Raw genomic sequence first — 17,312 nt, forward strand, 5'->3', positions numbered from 1 at the left:
TCATATCCAATATGTGTGCTGCAACCCGCATTCCTCCACGCACTGGGAAGTTTCACGAGCAGCCAGTATCTGATGGTGTGCCACGGGGCATGAGATCCACGGTGGCCCTGGTAAACTGAGACATTTCTGGAATTACATCCTGTGTGTGGGTGTGCTTCATCCGCTGCCACTACAAAGGTATTGCTGGAGGTTTTGGGGGAATCCTGATCCCACACTGGATCACCTTGTCAGAACCCACTTGGATTTGATGCTGCTTAAAGGTTTGCATCTCTGCAGCATAGATCCTGACTTGGACGGGGTTTGGCTGTAACCTGCCTCAGGGATACTTGTAGCTTGTCTTCCTTTGTAATCTGTCTGCAAGGTGTGGTTTTTGTTTGTTTGTTTGTTTTTGTTTGTTTGTTTTTTCCTTCTTTTTTTTTCCTTCAGTTTCTCACTCCTTTGTGGTAGCCCTGCTTTGGGTCCTTGTCACCGTCGCAGCTCACAGAGCAGCAGCACCAGTGTAAACCTGGCATTACAGCCTTCCTCCCTGAAGGACCAGGTGGAGAACAACCAGCACATGGTGGAAGAGCCTCTTGTTTCAGAACAAGCTGCTTTGCTGATGGGCAAACACAGCAGGGAAAGCCACAGAGGCCAGAAGGATGACAAAAAGAGATGAAATACAAGCACCACCACCAAACTTGCTCTTCCTCAGCAAGAAGAGATACTGAACCACCAGGACAAAAGATTTCCATCCTCCCTCCCCAGATGCACCCTTGCCAGTGTGATGCCTGGGCTGACACCGACTCCTCTGTAGGACCTTCTTTGGTCCTCACAGTTCCCAAAATCTTACCTCCTCACCTTGCCTCCCCCAGACAGAAACTAGAAGTACCAGCTAAGGCAGCAAGTGCTGGCTGCATCCAGAAAGAGCGTGTTATGGACCCAGATGTAGGAATGACCCCATCTGTGGGGCAAGCACGCACAGGGTGCAAGCTGGTGGAGGATGGATACTTAACAGATGGTCTACCTTCAAGCTCCCTGAAAGCTGCTCCCTGGCCTTTTTGGCTCTTCCCTGCAGGCACTGATGGAGTTTGCATCCTTGCTGAAACAAGGCTGCAGTGCTGGGGCAGGATGAAGCCCCAGGTGCCAGGGGCAGCTGAGGTGACACCACCTACGAGAAGCAGAAGCACCAAAACCCCACCACAGCTGCAGGGAGAGCAACACCCAGAAAAAACTGGGAAGGAGCCGTGTGTGCGTATGTATGCCTTCCTTGCACGGCATTACCGGAGCCAAATATTACCCCCGCTTCTCTCAGGGAGGCTGTGAGAGCTGCTTTCATGTTTTAATTAGGCAGCTGTGATATTAGTGACTCAAGAGTGGGACAAATGGAGGAGAGACTAACGGAGCAGTCGGGGCGTGTGCGTAAGATGCAGGCATCTACAAGGCACTTATCGGTGGTGTGCAGCTTGAGAGATGTCTCCGACTCTTACAGAGGGAGGGGAGAAAGGCACCCAGCCCTGCCTGGGGGCAAGGTGCCTGGACTGCAGGTCCTCAGCCCTCCTCCTGCATCCCCGGGTGCCAAACACCACCCTGCCAAGATGCGTTGGCTATGGGGGACCCATTTTGGAGCACTTTGCTGGGTCGCAGGTCTGTTAGCCTGCTGACATTTCCTTCCAGACTGCCTGAACTCCAAACTGTGCTTTTTTTTTTGTTTGTTTTGTTTTTATAAAGCTGTAAATCGTCCTTAAAGGCATGGAACTGCTGCGAGTCCCTTGCCCTGCTGCGGATGCATGCGCCTGCCCGCGTCGCCAACAAATCAATCTGTGCGGACTGAAATACGGCCGCAGGACGCGGGCTGGTGAAGTCACAGCATCTCCCCATCCGCCGGGTCTGGGGCTCCTGGGAAACCAGCAGAGCACACTGTGTGATTTTGAAAAAAAATAATTAAAAAAAAAAAAAAAGAAAAAAGAAAAACCAGACCCTGAGGAACGATTGAAGCCCGACCGGTCTTTCAGCACCTTATTACAAGCCTCGGTGAGCACTCCCCACCTGGCCAAGCGACTCCACCAAATCCTGCTTTAGAGAACAACGTGTATAAAGAGATGCTGTTTGACTTGGCTGGCCGCCGTGCTAACAGTATTTATTGCAGCTTGCGGGGAGTTCAGCGAAACGCCCACTGCCCTTTCTTTCCTCCCGGCCGCAGGCATCCCCGGGGAAGGGCTGCAGGGAGCTGGGGAACGAGCCCTGCCTCCAGGGCTGGTGTGGGGATAAGAGGGATCAAAAGAAAGCCTGCACATCTAGTGGGGGGGGTGGGGGGAAATAAAGAGTTTAATAACAGCTTAAGACCAGGGATTTTGGCAGCCCTAACACAGAGAGAAATTAAGCTCTGAACACAGAAGGTTATAAAGTGCTTATAGTAACAGACACGTACATGCACGGAGCTTAGCGAGGAGGCAGAAAGTCTGCATCTATCCAGGAAGAGCAGCGACCTGTCACTGCTGGGGTGGGATCCGGAGAGCTGCTGCAGAGCTCTAACCTTGTGGAGGGACGTGGGGCTGCCCACGATGGCTCGCTGTCAGCTGCACCCATTTACATGTGCCAGCATGGGTCAGTGACAGGTAATGCTGTCTGTGCTGGCTGGATGGAGATTGTCCCTGGCCACATCCAAGCACCCAGCCGGGTGGGTTACAGCCGTGCAGCAAGCCTGGCACGGTCAGGATCACCTCGGCCATGTCACCTTATGTGACCTCGCACCCTGCTCCTGGCTTTGCATCTTTCCAGTGCCTCTGAAATGGGAGAACTGGAAGAGCCACGACCCTGGAGGTGCTGCTGGGGATCAAGGTCGGGCTCAGCACCTGTGTGCCCGCTGCACCGGCTGCTGTGGTAGTCTGCATGTGGCTGGCAACGAGGAGCACTGCGTGGGGTGGCAGCTCATTGGGAAGAGGCGTCAGCCCGAGGGATCTGCTGAGGGTGCTCCTGAGCCGAGGAAATATTGATTTTCTCGGAAATCTTCATGTGACCATGAAATCACTTTTCTCCCCTTCCCTGAAGAGTACAGCGTGATCCCGACAAGTAAGGTGGGGACACACATGCAAGGAGAACACATGGTCCCTGGATCGTTCCCCCATGTCCTGACCCACTGCTGGTTAATCCCATTGGGGCGACGCACTTGGCCGCCCAGGCAGGGCCATGGTCACGGGTATCGTGTTTTCCCCAGGGGGATCCTGCCTTGTGTCTCTGGCTTGGCTACAAACAGGGAGCTAATCCATTTTTGGCAAGGAAGCCTGAGAATTTATGTCTGTGGAGCGTGAGGAGATGAAAAGGCGCAGTACAACATGTTATCTGAAGTGCTATGTTGAATTACCATCGCATAAATCAAAGCGACCTTAACGAGGCGGCTCAGATTTTTGCCACCAAAAGGGCCAATGGTCCCAAGGGAGGTTTTGGAGACGTGGTCCCTGGCTACATTCCCGTTCCACCTTGGCTCCTTGGATGAGGAGCATCCTTCTCCAGTAATACGTGCCCTGCCTGAGTCCTGGGGAATTCAGCTCCTGGACCACATGGGCTCTGTGCACCACTGACCCCAGGTCTTGGGACCATGGGTCCTCAGGACAATCCAGGCAGTCCTTGCAGCCTCTCTGCAGTGTGAGAGCCCCCCAGGAGGGGTCCACACCCCACAAACCATCCCCACCCAATGCAGCACAAGCAATGGGCTCTTACCTGCTCCGCTTCAGAGTAGGGGTTGTTGAGGACCACGGGCGCGTTGCTCTTCCCCCACAGGTCACCCAAGACACGATCGTTCTCCATCTGAGCCGGCAAGGCTTTCTGCAGCTTGTTTTCTCCTTCCCTGAAACTGAAGGGTTAAGAAGCACTGGGGTGAGCAGGCTGGGGACACGCAGTGGTGCCGGCCGCCGTCACTCCGGGTTCTGCTGGAGTCACTTCCCACAGGAGCAAAAACTCAGGCGTCCCACCAGGGGAGGGGAGGGAACGCTCTGCCTTGGCTAAGGCAATGAATCACTCCTACGAGGGCAACCCAAGCACGACGGGCATTTTGTTGCGTGGGGGAGCACTGTGCTGGCACAGCAACAAGAGCCCTGTGCCCTGCGTTCGGCCAGGGGACGTTGGCGTGCCCGGCTCCCAGCCTGGCACCCCAAAGCGAGACCACACCAGCCCCGGTGCTTGCTCTGTGGGGGTGACGTGCCAGGCACCCTGCCCCCCAAAATCAAGCTGGCTCCATCCAGAGCCCTGCAAAAGCAAGCAGAGAGGGGGGTGAAGGAGAGCCGTGCGCATTTCTAGCTGCAAAGCCTCACGGCAAAACCGGCTGGGTTTGCAGAGAGCAGGTTGGTGTTGATGAGTGGAGGAGAAGAATAAAAAAAAAAAATAAAACACAAGGAAAAGTAGGCGCTCCCAGGAGGCAGAGGCAGCGCTCTCTCCTCTTCCTGACCTTTACAGATGCTGCAAATGCCGCCATGTGTGAGCGGTTTTACCCGGGCGAATCTGTTCAAGCAAACAGACGGCTCGCCTACACGGAGTACATCTGTAAGGCTGGGGGACGAGGGTGTCCCTGGTGCTGGCTGCCCCTGCCTGCACAGTAAGACGGATGTAATGCAGGGAGCACAGCGTGTGCCGCGCACGTTGTGTCTGGGGAGCGTCCGCGGGATGTTAGCGAGGCTGCTAAATGCCATCCAAACAGGTGATGGAAAACCACTGCCATAAAAACCCGCACGAAGGAGAAAAACAAATGGGGTTTGGAGACTTGACACCCAGCGCATGCAGGCTGCGGTATCCAGGCTGAAGAGAAGGCTCCAAAAGCCCTGTGGATACTCTGGACCAGGTCCGGCACAGCAGCATCACTGCTTTGCCCTTGCTCAACAGCCCATCATCGAGCTAATGTGCTCTGGCAATGGCTTTGCTCCGGCTGTCACTTCTTAAAACTCTTCCAGATGCCCACTGAAGTTACTAACGAGCCTCCTCATTAATAACGGCAGGTTCTGGGCACTGACCAAAGGAGGACGCTCATGCTCGGGACATAATTCACAGCGGCACGGTATTCCTGACACCATCTCGAGGAGACACATACGTACAAACAAATTCAGGCTTCAGGACCTCCCTCACCCTCAGCTCACGTCTTTAGCAAAATACTTCATTTAAGGGCTCTCTCTCTATGCTCTAACTTTTTATCATTTTTTTCTGCGTTCACAGAGCGATGCTCAGCTGCCACAGTATCACACCCAGGTCCTGGACATCTTCCCAACATTGGCTGCCTTAGGGTGGCCAACGTGGTGCAAGATAAGGGGTACAGGTGCCACAGGGCAGCTTGTACCCACAGTTGTACCCCCTGCTGCTTGGAGAAGAAAGCAATTCTGCACCGTGGCTGGTATGTGAAAGGCTGCCCATCAGATAAGGCACGGGGAACCACAAACCATGCAGCCACAGCAGGTGTTGGGACCTTACTGCACGGCAGAGCACCTGGTGGCCACACTGGGGAGTGAGGTGTGGGGTTGTACACCCCATCAGCCCCATGCTTGCTGAGGGAGAAGAGGAAGAGCTCTGCTAGCTGTCCTCCAACCCATGTGTAGGCTGCTCTAGCTGCTGGGCTTTGATGCCATCCATGGGATGTGCACCACGGATTTGGGCATTGCTTCAGGGCCCGTGTCACTGCTTTCCCCTCCTGGCTGCCAACCGAAACCAGGTCCTCAGGAGACAAAGCTGCTGAGACCCCCGCTCATGTCCCTGCCCTGCCAGTCTCTGCCCTGGGGAGCCACGGCAGCCCCAGGAGATACAGCCCTGCTTTGCCCCACACAGTACTGGCACCGGTTTTGCCTTGGCCACTCTTGGTGTTGCTGGGGACCCCCACGAACCACACACCCTGCCCTCTGCCAGCCCACCAGGGGCTCCGGATGCATCCAGCCTACCTCCATCCCAGCAGCAAGGCAGCAACATGAAAATGCAGCTCTTCCCTCCAAGGCAATCCCAGGACAAATCTAGCTCATCCCCCCAAGACAAGCCCAGCTACTGGACCTCCTGGAGAACACTTTTATTCCCACAGCTTCACATTCCTGCTCTCTTGCCTTACGCCCCATCATACCAAGGAGCACGGAGCTGGCCAACACAGAGCCCCTGGGCACAAAAAAATGATGGGCACGCACAACGCATCTCTTGCAGCTGATGAGCCTCAATGTCCTGCTCTGTAACTGGTCCAAAACACGAGGCACAAGCCCTAAATCTGTAAGGTGATGGAAGGAATCCCTCAGAGCCTGGGGCTGAGCAGAGGGAACCAGCCCCACGAGGGGCCACGGTGCCCCTCTGGCAGCACAGACTTTGCCTCTGTGCAAAGAGGTTTGGACAGGCAGACCCCAGTGTGCCAGATATCCAGCAGGCACCTCCAAAATGACACCGAACGCATGCCTGCAGGCGCCTGGCACGACTCGCTGCTTGCAGAAAGGTGTCTGCAAGCCTGTCTCAATGGGTGCCTGCCGGCACGAGGGAACCTCGGGGAGGAATCCATCAATCGGCAGCGGCCGCCGGAGGACGCGGCTGGGAGGCTGCAGGCGTAATCTCATTGTCTGCACACCAGCAAAGCTGTGAACGCTGGTACCTGTGCCAACGGCACAGAAAAAGACCAGATGCTCGAATTAAGTCATCGCCATCATCGGCGGCTTCGTGCATTAGAAGTAGGACGGGTTTGCTGGAGCCAGCCCCAAAAGCAAGAGGCACCGTCCCTGGGCACGGTGAGGTTCAGGCAGGCACTGGGGGTGGCTGCTCAGGACCTGGCACGTTTGCAAGTGGGACAGCACCGGGTTGCACAGTGCTATTTAGGCTCGGCAGCAAGATTGTGCACAAGGCAGTGAGGTGCTGCCCCCAGACAAAAAAATAAAATAAAAATAAGTGAAAGTGCTGCTGCAGCAAAGCCATCAGCTGAAGCTGGGGGTGCATTGCTTGCCTCTGCCCCATGCAAGGAAGGTTCTGTCCCTGCAGCACTGCTGCTGTGTGCCCTGGCTGAGCTAGAGCAGACCTCCTTCGGATGCACACAAGTATCCGGCTCTTTCATAGACAGAGGAGAGAAAAGCCCATTCAGAGCCACCACAGCCTCACCCCGTCCTAGCCCAGATGGGGGGGAGAAAAAATAAAAATAAACTCAATTTCTTCATTATACAAATATTTCCTGCCTGTTTCTTGCAGTTGCCTTGTGTGAGAGCTCAGGCAGGAACGGGGTCTTTTGGGCCCGTTCTTTTCCTCTCTTGGCCTGGCTTCACAGCCGGCAGCAGAGCCGTGGGGCGAGCCGCCCACGCGCGCACAGGATGGTCCTGGCGGGGCAGCCAAAATCCTACAGCCAGGCACAGCCTCCGGACGTGTCCAAAAGCATTTAGCGATGGGTGAGCCGGTGGGGCTGCTCCTCCTGCTGCTTCCTTCAGAGAAACCCTCCCAACTTACCCTTCAACCTGACCTGCACGCGTGGATCCAGAGCAGGTTTTTCGGAAGGGACCCCGCCTGTTTGTTCTGAAAGCAAAATTTGTTGCTTAAAAAAAAGGCAGAGGAATCCTGTCCTCCCCCATCCATGCAGCTTGCTGTCTCACCTCGGAAAGAGCATCTGGCTGTTTGGGAAAATGAGAGGCACCACTGTTTTCTTTTGACTAATTTGATGATGTTGCAGTGCTCGCAGTGATGAAGCAGAAAGGAAGTTGCTGAGAACAGCCCTTTGAGAAACGTCTCCAAAAGCTTTTCCGAAAAGGAAGGGGGGGAAAAAATAATAAATAAATATATGAGCAAAAAGAAATTCGTCACTCCACTCCTTTGAATTTGCTTGGCAGAAGGATCTCTCTGATTTCCCAGGCAGAGGAGAGAGGCACAACTGGCTGCTGCCATCCCCAGGGGGCAGTTTGGATGGAGCGAGGAAGACGCGGATGTCCACTGCTGCCAGGCTCCTCCAAGCCCTCATCCCAGCTCCTGGAAACCCTAAGCTGTGCTTGGGACCCTCGTGGGAAGCTCACCCATCAGCTGCAGGAGGGAAACACCTTGCTTTCTTTGTTTCCTCCCTCCTGGGTTGTCCTTGGGGATTGCAAGCATGAGCCAAACGCAGAAGGAATCACTTTGAAAGGCGGTTTGTGCTCCTCGCAGCAGGTGACTGCAGGAGCAGCAAGGCAAGAAATCCCTTCCTAAATGAGAAAGATGAATTCTGGCTGCACCGAAAAGAAGGGACAAAGCCAAACCGACAAGGATGTGGCGTGGCAGGAGAGTGGGGCTCAGCCTTGTGAGGCCAGGGGCATCGCTGCGCTGTGCCCTCTGCAGGAACTGGGGATGGACGAGCCAAGCAGCCCCGGAGCGAGGCCGTGCTATGAAACACAAGGGTGCTAAACGTGGTGGAAGGGGCGTTGGCAGATAAAGACCTGGGAACAGATCCCGGTGCCCCAGCTGGTCCCAGCATCATTCGAGATGCTGCCAATGTCAGATCCGACCCGCAGCTGCTGTCCTTGCCCCTTCCCAGCCATGCCCAAAGAGCACCAAAAGGATTTCAGCACCCAAAGGGCTTCAGCCTGAGCCCAGCCCAGGTCTGCCAGGGTCGCTCAGTTGGGCTTGCTGGCTAGGACCAGGCACGAGGACGGGGTCTGTCCCCAGTGCTCACACGGCATTGGGGTGCAGCCCTCTAATCCCCAAAACACAAGTTGCCACCCACATGTCTGGGTGCTGTCCCCACTATTACACCTCGGTGCAAAGTCCCCGAAGCGGTGCTGGGTCTCAGAGGGACAAGGACAGAAATGTGACACCCCGCTAGAAGGATGTTGAGGGGTCTTCAACAGGGTATTTTGGGGTGGAATATGCTGTTTTCAGGCACTAAACACCACTCTGGCTGAGCCTGATGGAGGTGGTGAGGAGGAAGAATCTGTGGAGGGAGAAGGGGAGGAAGAAGAGGGTTACTCACTGCCAAAGCTTCCTGCCTCAACGCTTTGAAAAATAACACGATAGATCCAGGGAACCTTTTCATTTCAGAGGTTTTAAAGTTTTGTGTCCAAGTACAGAATAATGAAGACATCAGAAATGCAAATGAAATGTTTTGAGCAACACAAAGAGATTTTGGCGGCGGCGAGGGAGGTGGGAGGAAGAGAATTTTCTCCTCGAGAACTGCAAAATTATGGGGTTTGTTCCAATGCAGGATGGAGCCTGAAACCCTGAAACCCTTCATAAACAGAACTCCTGCTCTCAGCACACTTCTCCCTCTCAGGGCTGCTGATGCTGCTTTTTGGCCCCCAAAGTGCCATGCTTCCATCACACCGTTCATGTTACGGAACAGACCTGGGAAGAAAAACAAATACTGGCAACTTGGTGGGGTGAGAAGGAGGGAAAGATGGGACATGACAATCTCCCTAGAGCTCAGAGGGAAAAACAGACCTAGGTTAGCTGGCGGGGAGTGAATCAAACTCTATTTTTATTTTCTAGCCCACGGTGAGCCTCATGGCAGAAATGCCAGTTCTCATCATACCTTGCTCCCCACTTCCATGCTCTGTTTTATGATCAACCTCTTGGCAGATGGTTTGAGCCATGGAGCAGACATTCAGCTGTGGTCATGGCCAGTCCCATGGGCATGCACCATGTCCGCAGGGCACCTCACAGCCAGAAATCAGCAGGGAGCAAAAGCCAGGCCATGCAGGGGCAACATCCCCAGGGAGCACAGCCCCCGGGCACAGGGGATGGGGATGAAATGATTTTTTTCCCCCAATGTAAACTTCACAGCTTCCAGTTTTTCTTGCAGGAAGCAACATGGGCACCAGGTGCAATTTGAATCCCTTTCGGCCCACCTTGACCGAGAAGTGTTCGGCTGCTTGCGAATAACCTCAGCCTTGCACCATCCCTTCGTGCCCTGGGAAAGCTGTCAAAGCTCTGCGAGCCCAACTGGCTTTGACAAATGCTGCTGGCAGTGAAGGTCAGCACCAGGCAAAGACGGAGACGGAGCAGGGTTGGACCCGAGACCAGCATCTTCACCTGGATCATGGTCAAGTGATCCGGGCTGGAGGTATAAGGTTCAGCCCTGAGTGAGGATTTGAGCCCTCCTGATATTTAGGTAGAGCTCTGTTCCTGTTTTGATTGACCTCAGCTCTGCTTGGTTCCTCCAGCCTGGAGAAGTCCCAGCCTAGGGCACCAGAGCTGCATCAATCCGTCAAGGCTTGCTTATTTTTTTGGGCATTTCTTTGGCATCGAGCACCGCAGTCTCCGCGGTGATCTGCTCCCTGTCGCTCCCTGACCTTTCTGCACTTCTCCAGACCAAGAAAACTCTCCCTCTAGAAGACCTTCACCATGCCCCAGCTCTGTCTGAGACCAAACGGAGGAAATAAATCATCTGCAGCACGTCTCAGGAGTGGGAGAGGCGGCTGAGCAGCGCCCTTTCCCCTGCAGAGCAGCCTCCAACACATCCTCCCACAGCACATCCCCTTCCCCGCTCCCCCCGAGCACCCCGGTCCTCTCCCTCACGGAGCCCTACTCCAAGAGCCGGGCTGCAGCTTTTCATCAGGCAGAAGATTGAAGGCTAATTTTGCTCAAAAAGTGGATTTTCAATTCCAAGCCACTTTTATAAATATATATCTAAGATATTGAAAAATAAAGTGAGTCGAGCTTTGGTGAAGTACCCACTTTGCTGATTTTTTTGTTGTTGTTGTTGGTTTGAGATCCTTCAGTTTAAGTGAATTTAAACTGTTTCTGTGTAATCTCTTGAAGAGCAGAAGAGATCCCTCTAAGGAAAAAACACCTTTTTCATCTCTCCTCAAGCCAGAACAGAATTTCCTTGGCGAGCCTGCAGCTGCTGGGCTGGGAAGAGGGACAGGAGAGCGAGGCTGCACCTTGTAGCAGTGCTTGGGACCGTGCCCCCCCGGGGCTTCTGAGCTTCTTGCAATGCACAACGAGCACTCCAGGGAGTGTATTTATGGGGTGAGAGGGAAAGCACTGGCCAGAAATGCTCAGATGGCCACAAAAATATTTTTTCCCCAGTTTTTGCATAGCACAAACCGCACGTCTCTGGTGCTGGATGCAGCGTACGGGGCCCCAAAATGTGCGTGGCAGGGGAAATGCTGCCCTGTCCCATTGCCCGCCCCAAACCTCTGCCGGCATGGGGCAGAGCAGATGTGTCCTGCCTCACTGTGACAGCCCCAACACGCTTTGAGCAGCCGCATCCTCCGCATGGAAAACGCACGGTGTGGGTGAGCAGAAGCAACAACAAAACCACCACAAATAAAGAAGGAGATGAAAAGCCTACATTGGATGTGGTGGGAGCAACCTTCTTCTGATTAAAAAAAATGAATCCCTTTTCAAAATCTGTTTTGTAAACAGCTTTTTTCCCCTCCCTAAGGAAGCAAGGAAACTTGAAGCTACAAATCCTACTGCCACCAAACCTAGGTCGTAGCTCCAGCAAACCCTCCTGCCCAAGCCTCCCGGCGGTCCCATCCCGTCAATAAATGAGGGCAGGCACCACATGCTGCGGCACTTGGCATGGCCCTAACGTGTTCAGGGACTCAGGGAAAGTGACAGGAAAAAGCAAAGTATCATTGCTAATACGTGGCCAGGAGGCAAGAGAGCTGTTATGGAAAAATCACTACCGAAAACCCGAAGCACCACGGGGAGATGCACCGCGTCCCCCCATAAACACCCCTGGGGAAACATCGAGGAGGGGAAGGATGTCACTGTGTGCACGGCCCCATGCAGGGCAGACAGCAAAGATGCAGCCCCCAGCTCCATCCCCCTGACTTCACCCTCCTCAAGAAGCCATGGGGTGAGTGTCCGAATGTCCCCACCCTTGTCACGCACATACACGTACTGAAATTATTAACTAGATCGAGAAGCAGGGGAAGAACACGCAGCTCTGCTGTCATGTTTCGGCAACTGGTGGTGGTTTCTGAGCTCTCGGAGGGAAACCTGTCCCCTTCCCTCTGCCCCGAGCACGGCAGCACCCAGGGCAGGTCCCGCTGCCCACATGGAGCTGCCCCTGGCTTCAGCAGGAGCTGGGATGGAGCTCTCCATATCCCTCCCGAAGCCAGAGCCCTGTTAACAAATGACACAGAAGGTGCTGAGAGCCATTTCTCTCCTCCTGCCGCTCTGACCTTCCCTCTCCCTGCCATTAATCAATAGCAGATTTCAACCGGAGGGCTCCAGAGCAGAGCAGCCAGGACAGCCTGTACCACGAGTCTTTTTTGCCAAGGGAAAACCGAGGCACAGGGTCTCGTTTAACACTGGCAACCTCTGAGACTGAGAAAATGGAACAGAAAAAATCCCCAGCCCGTGGTCCCCACATCGCACATCAGATCAGCTTTTCCATTCCTGACCTGCTCCCAAATTTTCATTTCTTTTGTCTTCCCCTCACCAGCCTCACCCTACTCCTCTCATACCCCTTCCTCTCCCATCTCCATCCTGCCACGTTACATGGCAATTTCTGGACAGATGCTTCCTGGCCCCGCAACATGCCACGGTGAGTGACCAAAACTGGCACATTTCAACAAAACTTTAAAAAATATATATATAAATTATATATATATGTAGGGACCTACCAGTCTACCTGGACTTCTATATCTCTTGTCTCTACCTTGCAGGGCGCATCTCCATCGCCGTCCTTACTGCTGCTCTTCAGGAGATCCAGGACGGGCTCGATCTCTTTGAGCAGCTCGTTGTCTTCCACGCCGCCGTTGAGGCACAGGTGGCTGCAGGCACTGTCCTTCCCCTTGCCACCGTCCTGCCCCTTGGGGCTGGGAACGACCCCGTTCACGTGGACCATCGGCTCCTCTCGCCCCGTCTCCCTGGTCCACAGGGAGCCCATGGTGCGGGCGGCTGCTGGCAGTGGCTGCTCCTTGCCCTGGAGGTTTGGGTTGGATAGATCGACCCCCTTTGGCGTCGGGCACAGGGGTCTGGTGACACGGATGGTTTTCGGCGTCCCGTCGCCGGCAAAAGTGGTCTCCAGGTGCGTGGTGAAGCCCTCGGGGCCCCGCAGGATGAGGACCACGTAGGTCTCGGAGGCGATGCTTCTCAGTATCTCCAGCGCAGCCTCATAGCTCATGTCCACCAGGGGCCTGCCATTGACGGCTAAAATGATGTCCCCAGCCTGGATGAGGCCGCTCTGCTCAGCGGCTCCTCCCCGGATCAGGTCGGAGACGATGACGGGCGGCTTGCTGACGCGCTCCTTCACCAGGAAGCCCAGGCCCCCCACTTTGCGTTTGAAGAGCCTCACCGAGATGACGTTGGGCTGTATCTGCTGCACGCTGAACGCGCCCTCTTCCATGGCAGCCTGCGTCACCAGCCTGCAGGCCAGGAGCTGGACACTCGCTGAGTGCTGAGATTTGGGGAGCTGGGGGTTGGTTAGGCTCTTACGTGCCTCGTCTCACTGCAAAACACCTCTGGGCTTCAGCTCCAGGCTGGCTTTCTGCAGCATCCTCATCCCGGTCTCACCGGGAGAAAGAAGCAAGGCGAAGGGCAGGGTGGGCAGCTCCGGGCATCACTCACCGAGCAGGGGCCAGGGGGTTCGACATGCCGGCTTCGAGTCAGCCTCTGGTCCTGGGGGCTTGGGGGAAGCCCATGCACCACACGAGCATCCCCACGGGTTATTCAGACTGCAGGCGGGCCACGAGCTGCTTTATCTAGAGGAGGAAAAGACAACAAAGGAGAGAGAAAGAAGTGACGTGGGGTGGGCGCAAAGTGCCATGGGTGCCCACGTGCATCAGCCCGTCCCCACAGATGTCACCCCCTGGGTGCCTTCGGAGCCAGGCTGCAGCCTCGTGTGGCCCCAGGCTCCCTTTCCTCCACTCCCCCTGCAAAAATAAAATAATAAAAAAAAATCAGCACCATCTGTTCAGCAGGGGATGCAAAAGGCATTGAGAAAGGGAGTGCTGGGAAGGGGCCGTGGGACAGCCCTGCTCCAACCTCTCCCTGCTTCGGTTTGGGCACAAACACATGAGCGAGTTGCACGAGCCAGAGTTTATGGTGCTCAGTGTGGTGCTCAGCAGGGCATCCTGCTGCTCATCTGCCTGCACTTTGCACAGTCCCCAACCTGATGCTTGAGATGGGTCAGGGTGAGCTGGATGCTCCCTGCCCAGGACGAACCCAGTTCCATGGGCACCTTCCCACTGAGCCCCTTTCACTGCGTTGGGAGAATGAGCAGCAGCCAGCAGCAGACCGAGGCAGAAGAGGACAGCCAGCTCCTCTTACCGGGGTTGCTCTGAGTTATTTACACTGACAAGTGCTTTTAAGCCTGGCTGAAGGGCTTACAGCCTCAACTCCTCCTCTCCCATGTCCCAACCCCAGCACGGGGGTGCAGATGCTCAGCTGGGCTCCCCCCGTGCCCAGTTCTGCACAGCTCCCAAACCAACCGGTGGGAAGTCATCTGGAGGCGAAGCAGGGAGTTCAGCTGGCCCTCGGGGGACCCCGAGCATCTGGGCATGACTTTCTACAGCACCCGGGTGGCTTGGGGAGCTGCGGGTCGTTGCCTCCTGATGGGGCTGTGTGCTTGCGCCGGGTAACGTCAGCTCCCAAACCCTCTCTGCATTCCCTGCACACTTCTGAGGTGCCCTGGGGAACGTTTTGCTGTGGGGCTGTGCATTTAGCAGCAAGCTGAAATGCAGATGCCTTCTTTTTTTCTTTTTAAATCTGAATTTTGGGGAGAAAATGGAGGGTACTAGGTCTGCAATTGAAAGCACCGACACGCCAAATCAGTCCAAATCAGTCTGCTGTCCCCCAGAATATCACGTTCAGGGGGTCTGCACCTTCGAGCACCCCACACCAAGCACCCTGTGCCCCATGGGGACCCCAGGACGCAGCTGCAGGCTCAGCAGGGCTGATCTCCACAAAGCCATGGGCTGAGCTCCAGCACCCAGCTGGGAAAAAACAGGGATCTGAGTGGCAGGGCAGTGCCACCAGCCCCAGCACTAACTCACTCGGGCATTTTAATCCGCGTGTGACGAAGGCTGCTGACCCCAGAGAGGCTCTTTACAGGCAAGTAGAGAACAAAGCAGAGACCCGTAACCCCATGTGAAGGATTTAATCCCCATTGCCCTTCTGATGTTGCCCAGCCCCTCCATCCCATTTCCATCAGCACCACTGAGGGTGCCCGATGAACCAGCTGAGTGTCCCTCAAGGGGCTCCTTGTCCCCATGCAGGTTCTTGTTCTCCATCCTCCCACTGCCACCAGCACGCAGTAGGGTCCCTGCACACCCCAGCCCCACATCCCCTGTGCAGAGGAGGTCACCACGACCCCACCACCACGCAGGATTTGTTCCCTATGCGATGCAAGAACAAACAAGGCTTTGGGAGCCACGTGAGTACCACGCGACGTGGGACCACCAGCTTCCCTGGCAGGGGAAAACCCTGTTATTTGCTCTGCATTAGTCACTGGCTCCACGATGCTCACGAACCCGATGCAGCCGGCTGTGTCCGTGTTTGCAACAAGCCCAGCACCAGACCCATGGTGCCATACCCTCTGCAAGCAGACCTGTTGCAGCTGAGCCCCCCAAGACCCAGCACGCACTGCTGACAGTCCCCAGGGCACCCAGCAGCCCCGAGGACCTTTCCAACACTCCCAGGAGCCAGAGCAAGGGGAAAAGTCACCGTGCTGCAAGTCAGCCTGTCAGCACACACGCAGTGCCAGTGTTTTCCTGGACACCCATTAGAGGCTGTGTCTCATCTGAGTGTTTGTGCTGCCAGCTGCAAACCAGCATCACCAGCGATCCCAGCCAGCACCGGCTGCCTCCAGCCTGCAAAACCCCCCCAGGAGCGATGGCACTGCTGGGTGCACACCTCTCCCCACCCAGAAGCCCACCGACGGCATTCCTTGATAGTAGGAAGAGAAGGAAAAAAGGAGATGAAAGGAGAGACCTTTCAGCCAGCTCGGGGTGAGCACCAGCATCCCCTGTACAGACAAGAGGGTGCCTCGCTCCCCCACCTTGCACGCTCCCACCCACGTGTGATCAGAGGCTGTCAGCTCCCACCAGCTGCGGGCTCTGCATCACCAAGTCCCCAGAAAGCCAGGGAAGGGCATCACCTGCCTGCTCAGGGTTTTTATTCCCCTTCAAACTCACGCCTTCTTTCTCCTTTTGCTCTTGCCCAGAGTAAGGAAGACGAGAGGGCGGAGAGGCAGGAGGGCAGGCGAGGAGGAGCAGGACAACCTGTCTTTACACCCCCAACTCTCCAGCTCCCCTAGGGAGGAGCTGGACGAGCATTTCCCAGCTACAACACCTTGCACCATCAAAGCTGCGGGGAGATGCTGTCTGCTGGCAGTGCGGGTGCCTGGGCGCAGCTCTCCCTACAAGCATCATTAGCAGCCTGATTTATGAACCCAAGGGCAGCAGCACGTTCGTCAGGTTGTAGATTTAAAGCTACCGGCTGTCACGTCCTACTCCTTAGAACTGGTGCAGCGAGCAGCGTGTCGCTGCGGGTGAGCACTACTCGCATGGAAATGCTTATTTCAGCCTGGAAAGGGAGCTGAGGAGGGGATGATGCCACAGGCAGAGCCGGGCTCACTCCCTGCTGAGCCAGCCCCATGTATTAAGCACCCACAGCCAGTGTGGTCCAGCTCTCTGCCTCAGTTTCCCTCCCCTTCCAAAACATAAAACAGAGGGAAAACAGCCCAAATTACCAAAGAGCAGCAAACCCTGCAGAGCTGCAAGCTTTCAGCAAGTCCGACCAGCATCACCAAAACACTCTCTCCTGTCTCAACACGCTCCCATGCTGATGAGATTTGTTTCACAAGTGTGACCCAGTGCAGGACATGGCACAGCACGTGTGCCCCCGCGGTGGCACTGATGGCACTTGGCAGCTTCGAGGGCATTCGCTTAAGGACCAACAATCCTCATGCCAATAGAGAAAAATGTTCTGAGCCGCCAGACAAGGTTCCAAGCAAGAAACCACATTACACGTACATTAATTGGGTGATTCGATTTCAGAAGATGGGCAGAGGAGAAATCCATCCTCTGCCCTTAGCACGATCTCTCCCCCATCGCAGGCACAGGCAGCCCCCAGGTGTGGGCACCGGCGTGCCCCTACCCTCACAATTCAATTCTGAGCCTTGTCTCTCGTAGATCTTCACCACAGTAATGGCTTACATTTCTACGTGCCAGCTTTAAATGGACACCATTGTCTTATTTAATTAGTTTTCGTGGGATTTATGCCGCTCCACGAAGAACCCCAGGGCTGATGGATTTATGCCCATTTAATTTTTACAACCCGTGGAGCGTCAGTGACTCTGATGAGGAGCAATGGGACGCAACATATGCACAGTTACTGTAAACCGGCATGTTTGTGCATCTGAAAATGGAGCATTAAAGTGATTCACTGGCAGGCAGCTCGCTCATGCCAGCACTTCTGCGCTCGACTCC

General features: G+C 55.2%; 1 protein-coding gene across 2 annotated transcripts in view; it reads right to left on the reverse strand.

Moving 5' to 3' along the window:
* The window catches only part of NOS1 (nitric oxide synthase 1), a 57,630-nt gene that overhangs the window by 20,018 nt on the left and 20,300 nt on the right, over positions 1-17,312 (reverse strand). For both annotated transcript variants that reach the window (XM_084539092.1, XM_084539091.1), the window contains exons 2-3: positions 12,504-13,583; positions 3,697-3,829 (exon numbers count right to left, since the gene is read on the reverse strand). In XM_084539092.1, the coding sequence (XP_084395218.1) occupies positions 3,697-3,829; positions 12,504-13,228 (858 nt within the window). In that variant the 5' untranslated portion in view covers positions 13,229-13,583. The remainder of the gene's footprint in view (positions 1-3,696; positions 3,830-12,503; positions 13,584-17,312) is intronic.

The sequence above is a fragment of the Aythya ferina genome (assembly GCF_964211825.1).
Source record: "Aythya ferina genome assembly, chromosome: 17".
In the NCBI taxonomy this organism is placed as follows: domain Eukaryota; kingdom Metazoa; phylum Chordata; class Aves; order Anseriformes; family Anatidae; genus Aythya; species Aythya ferina.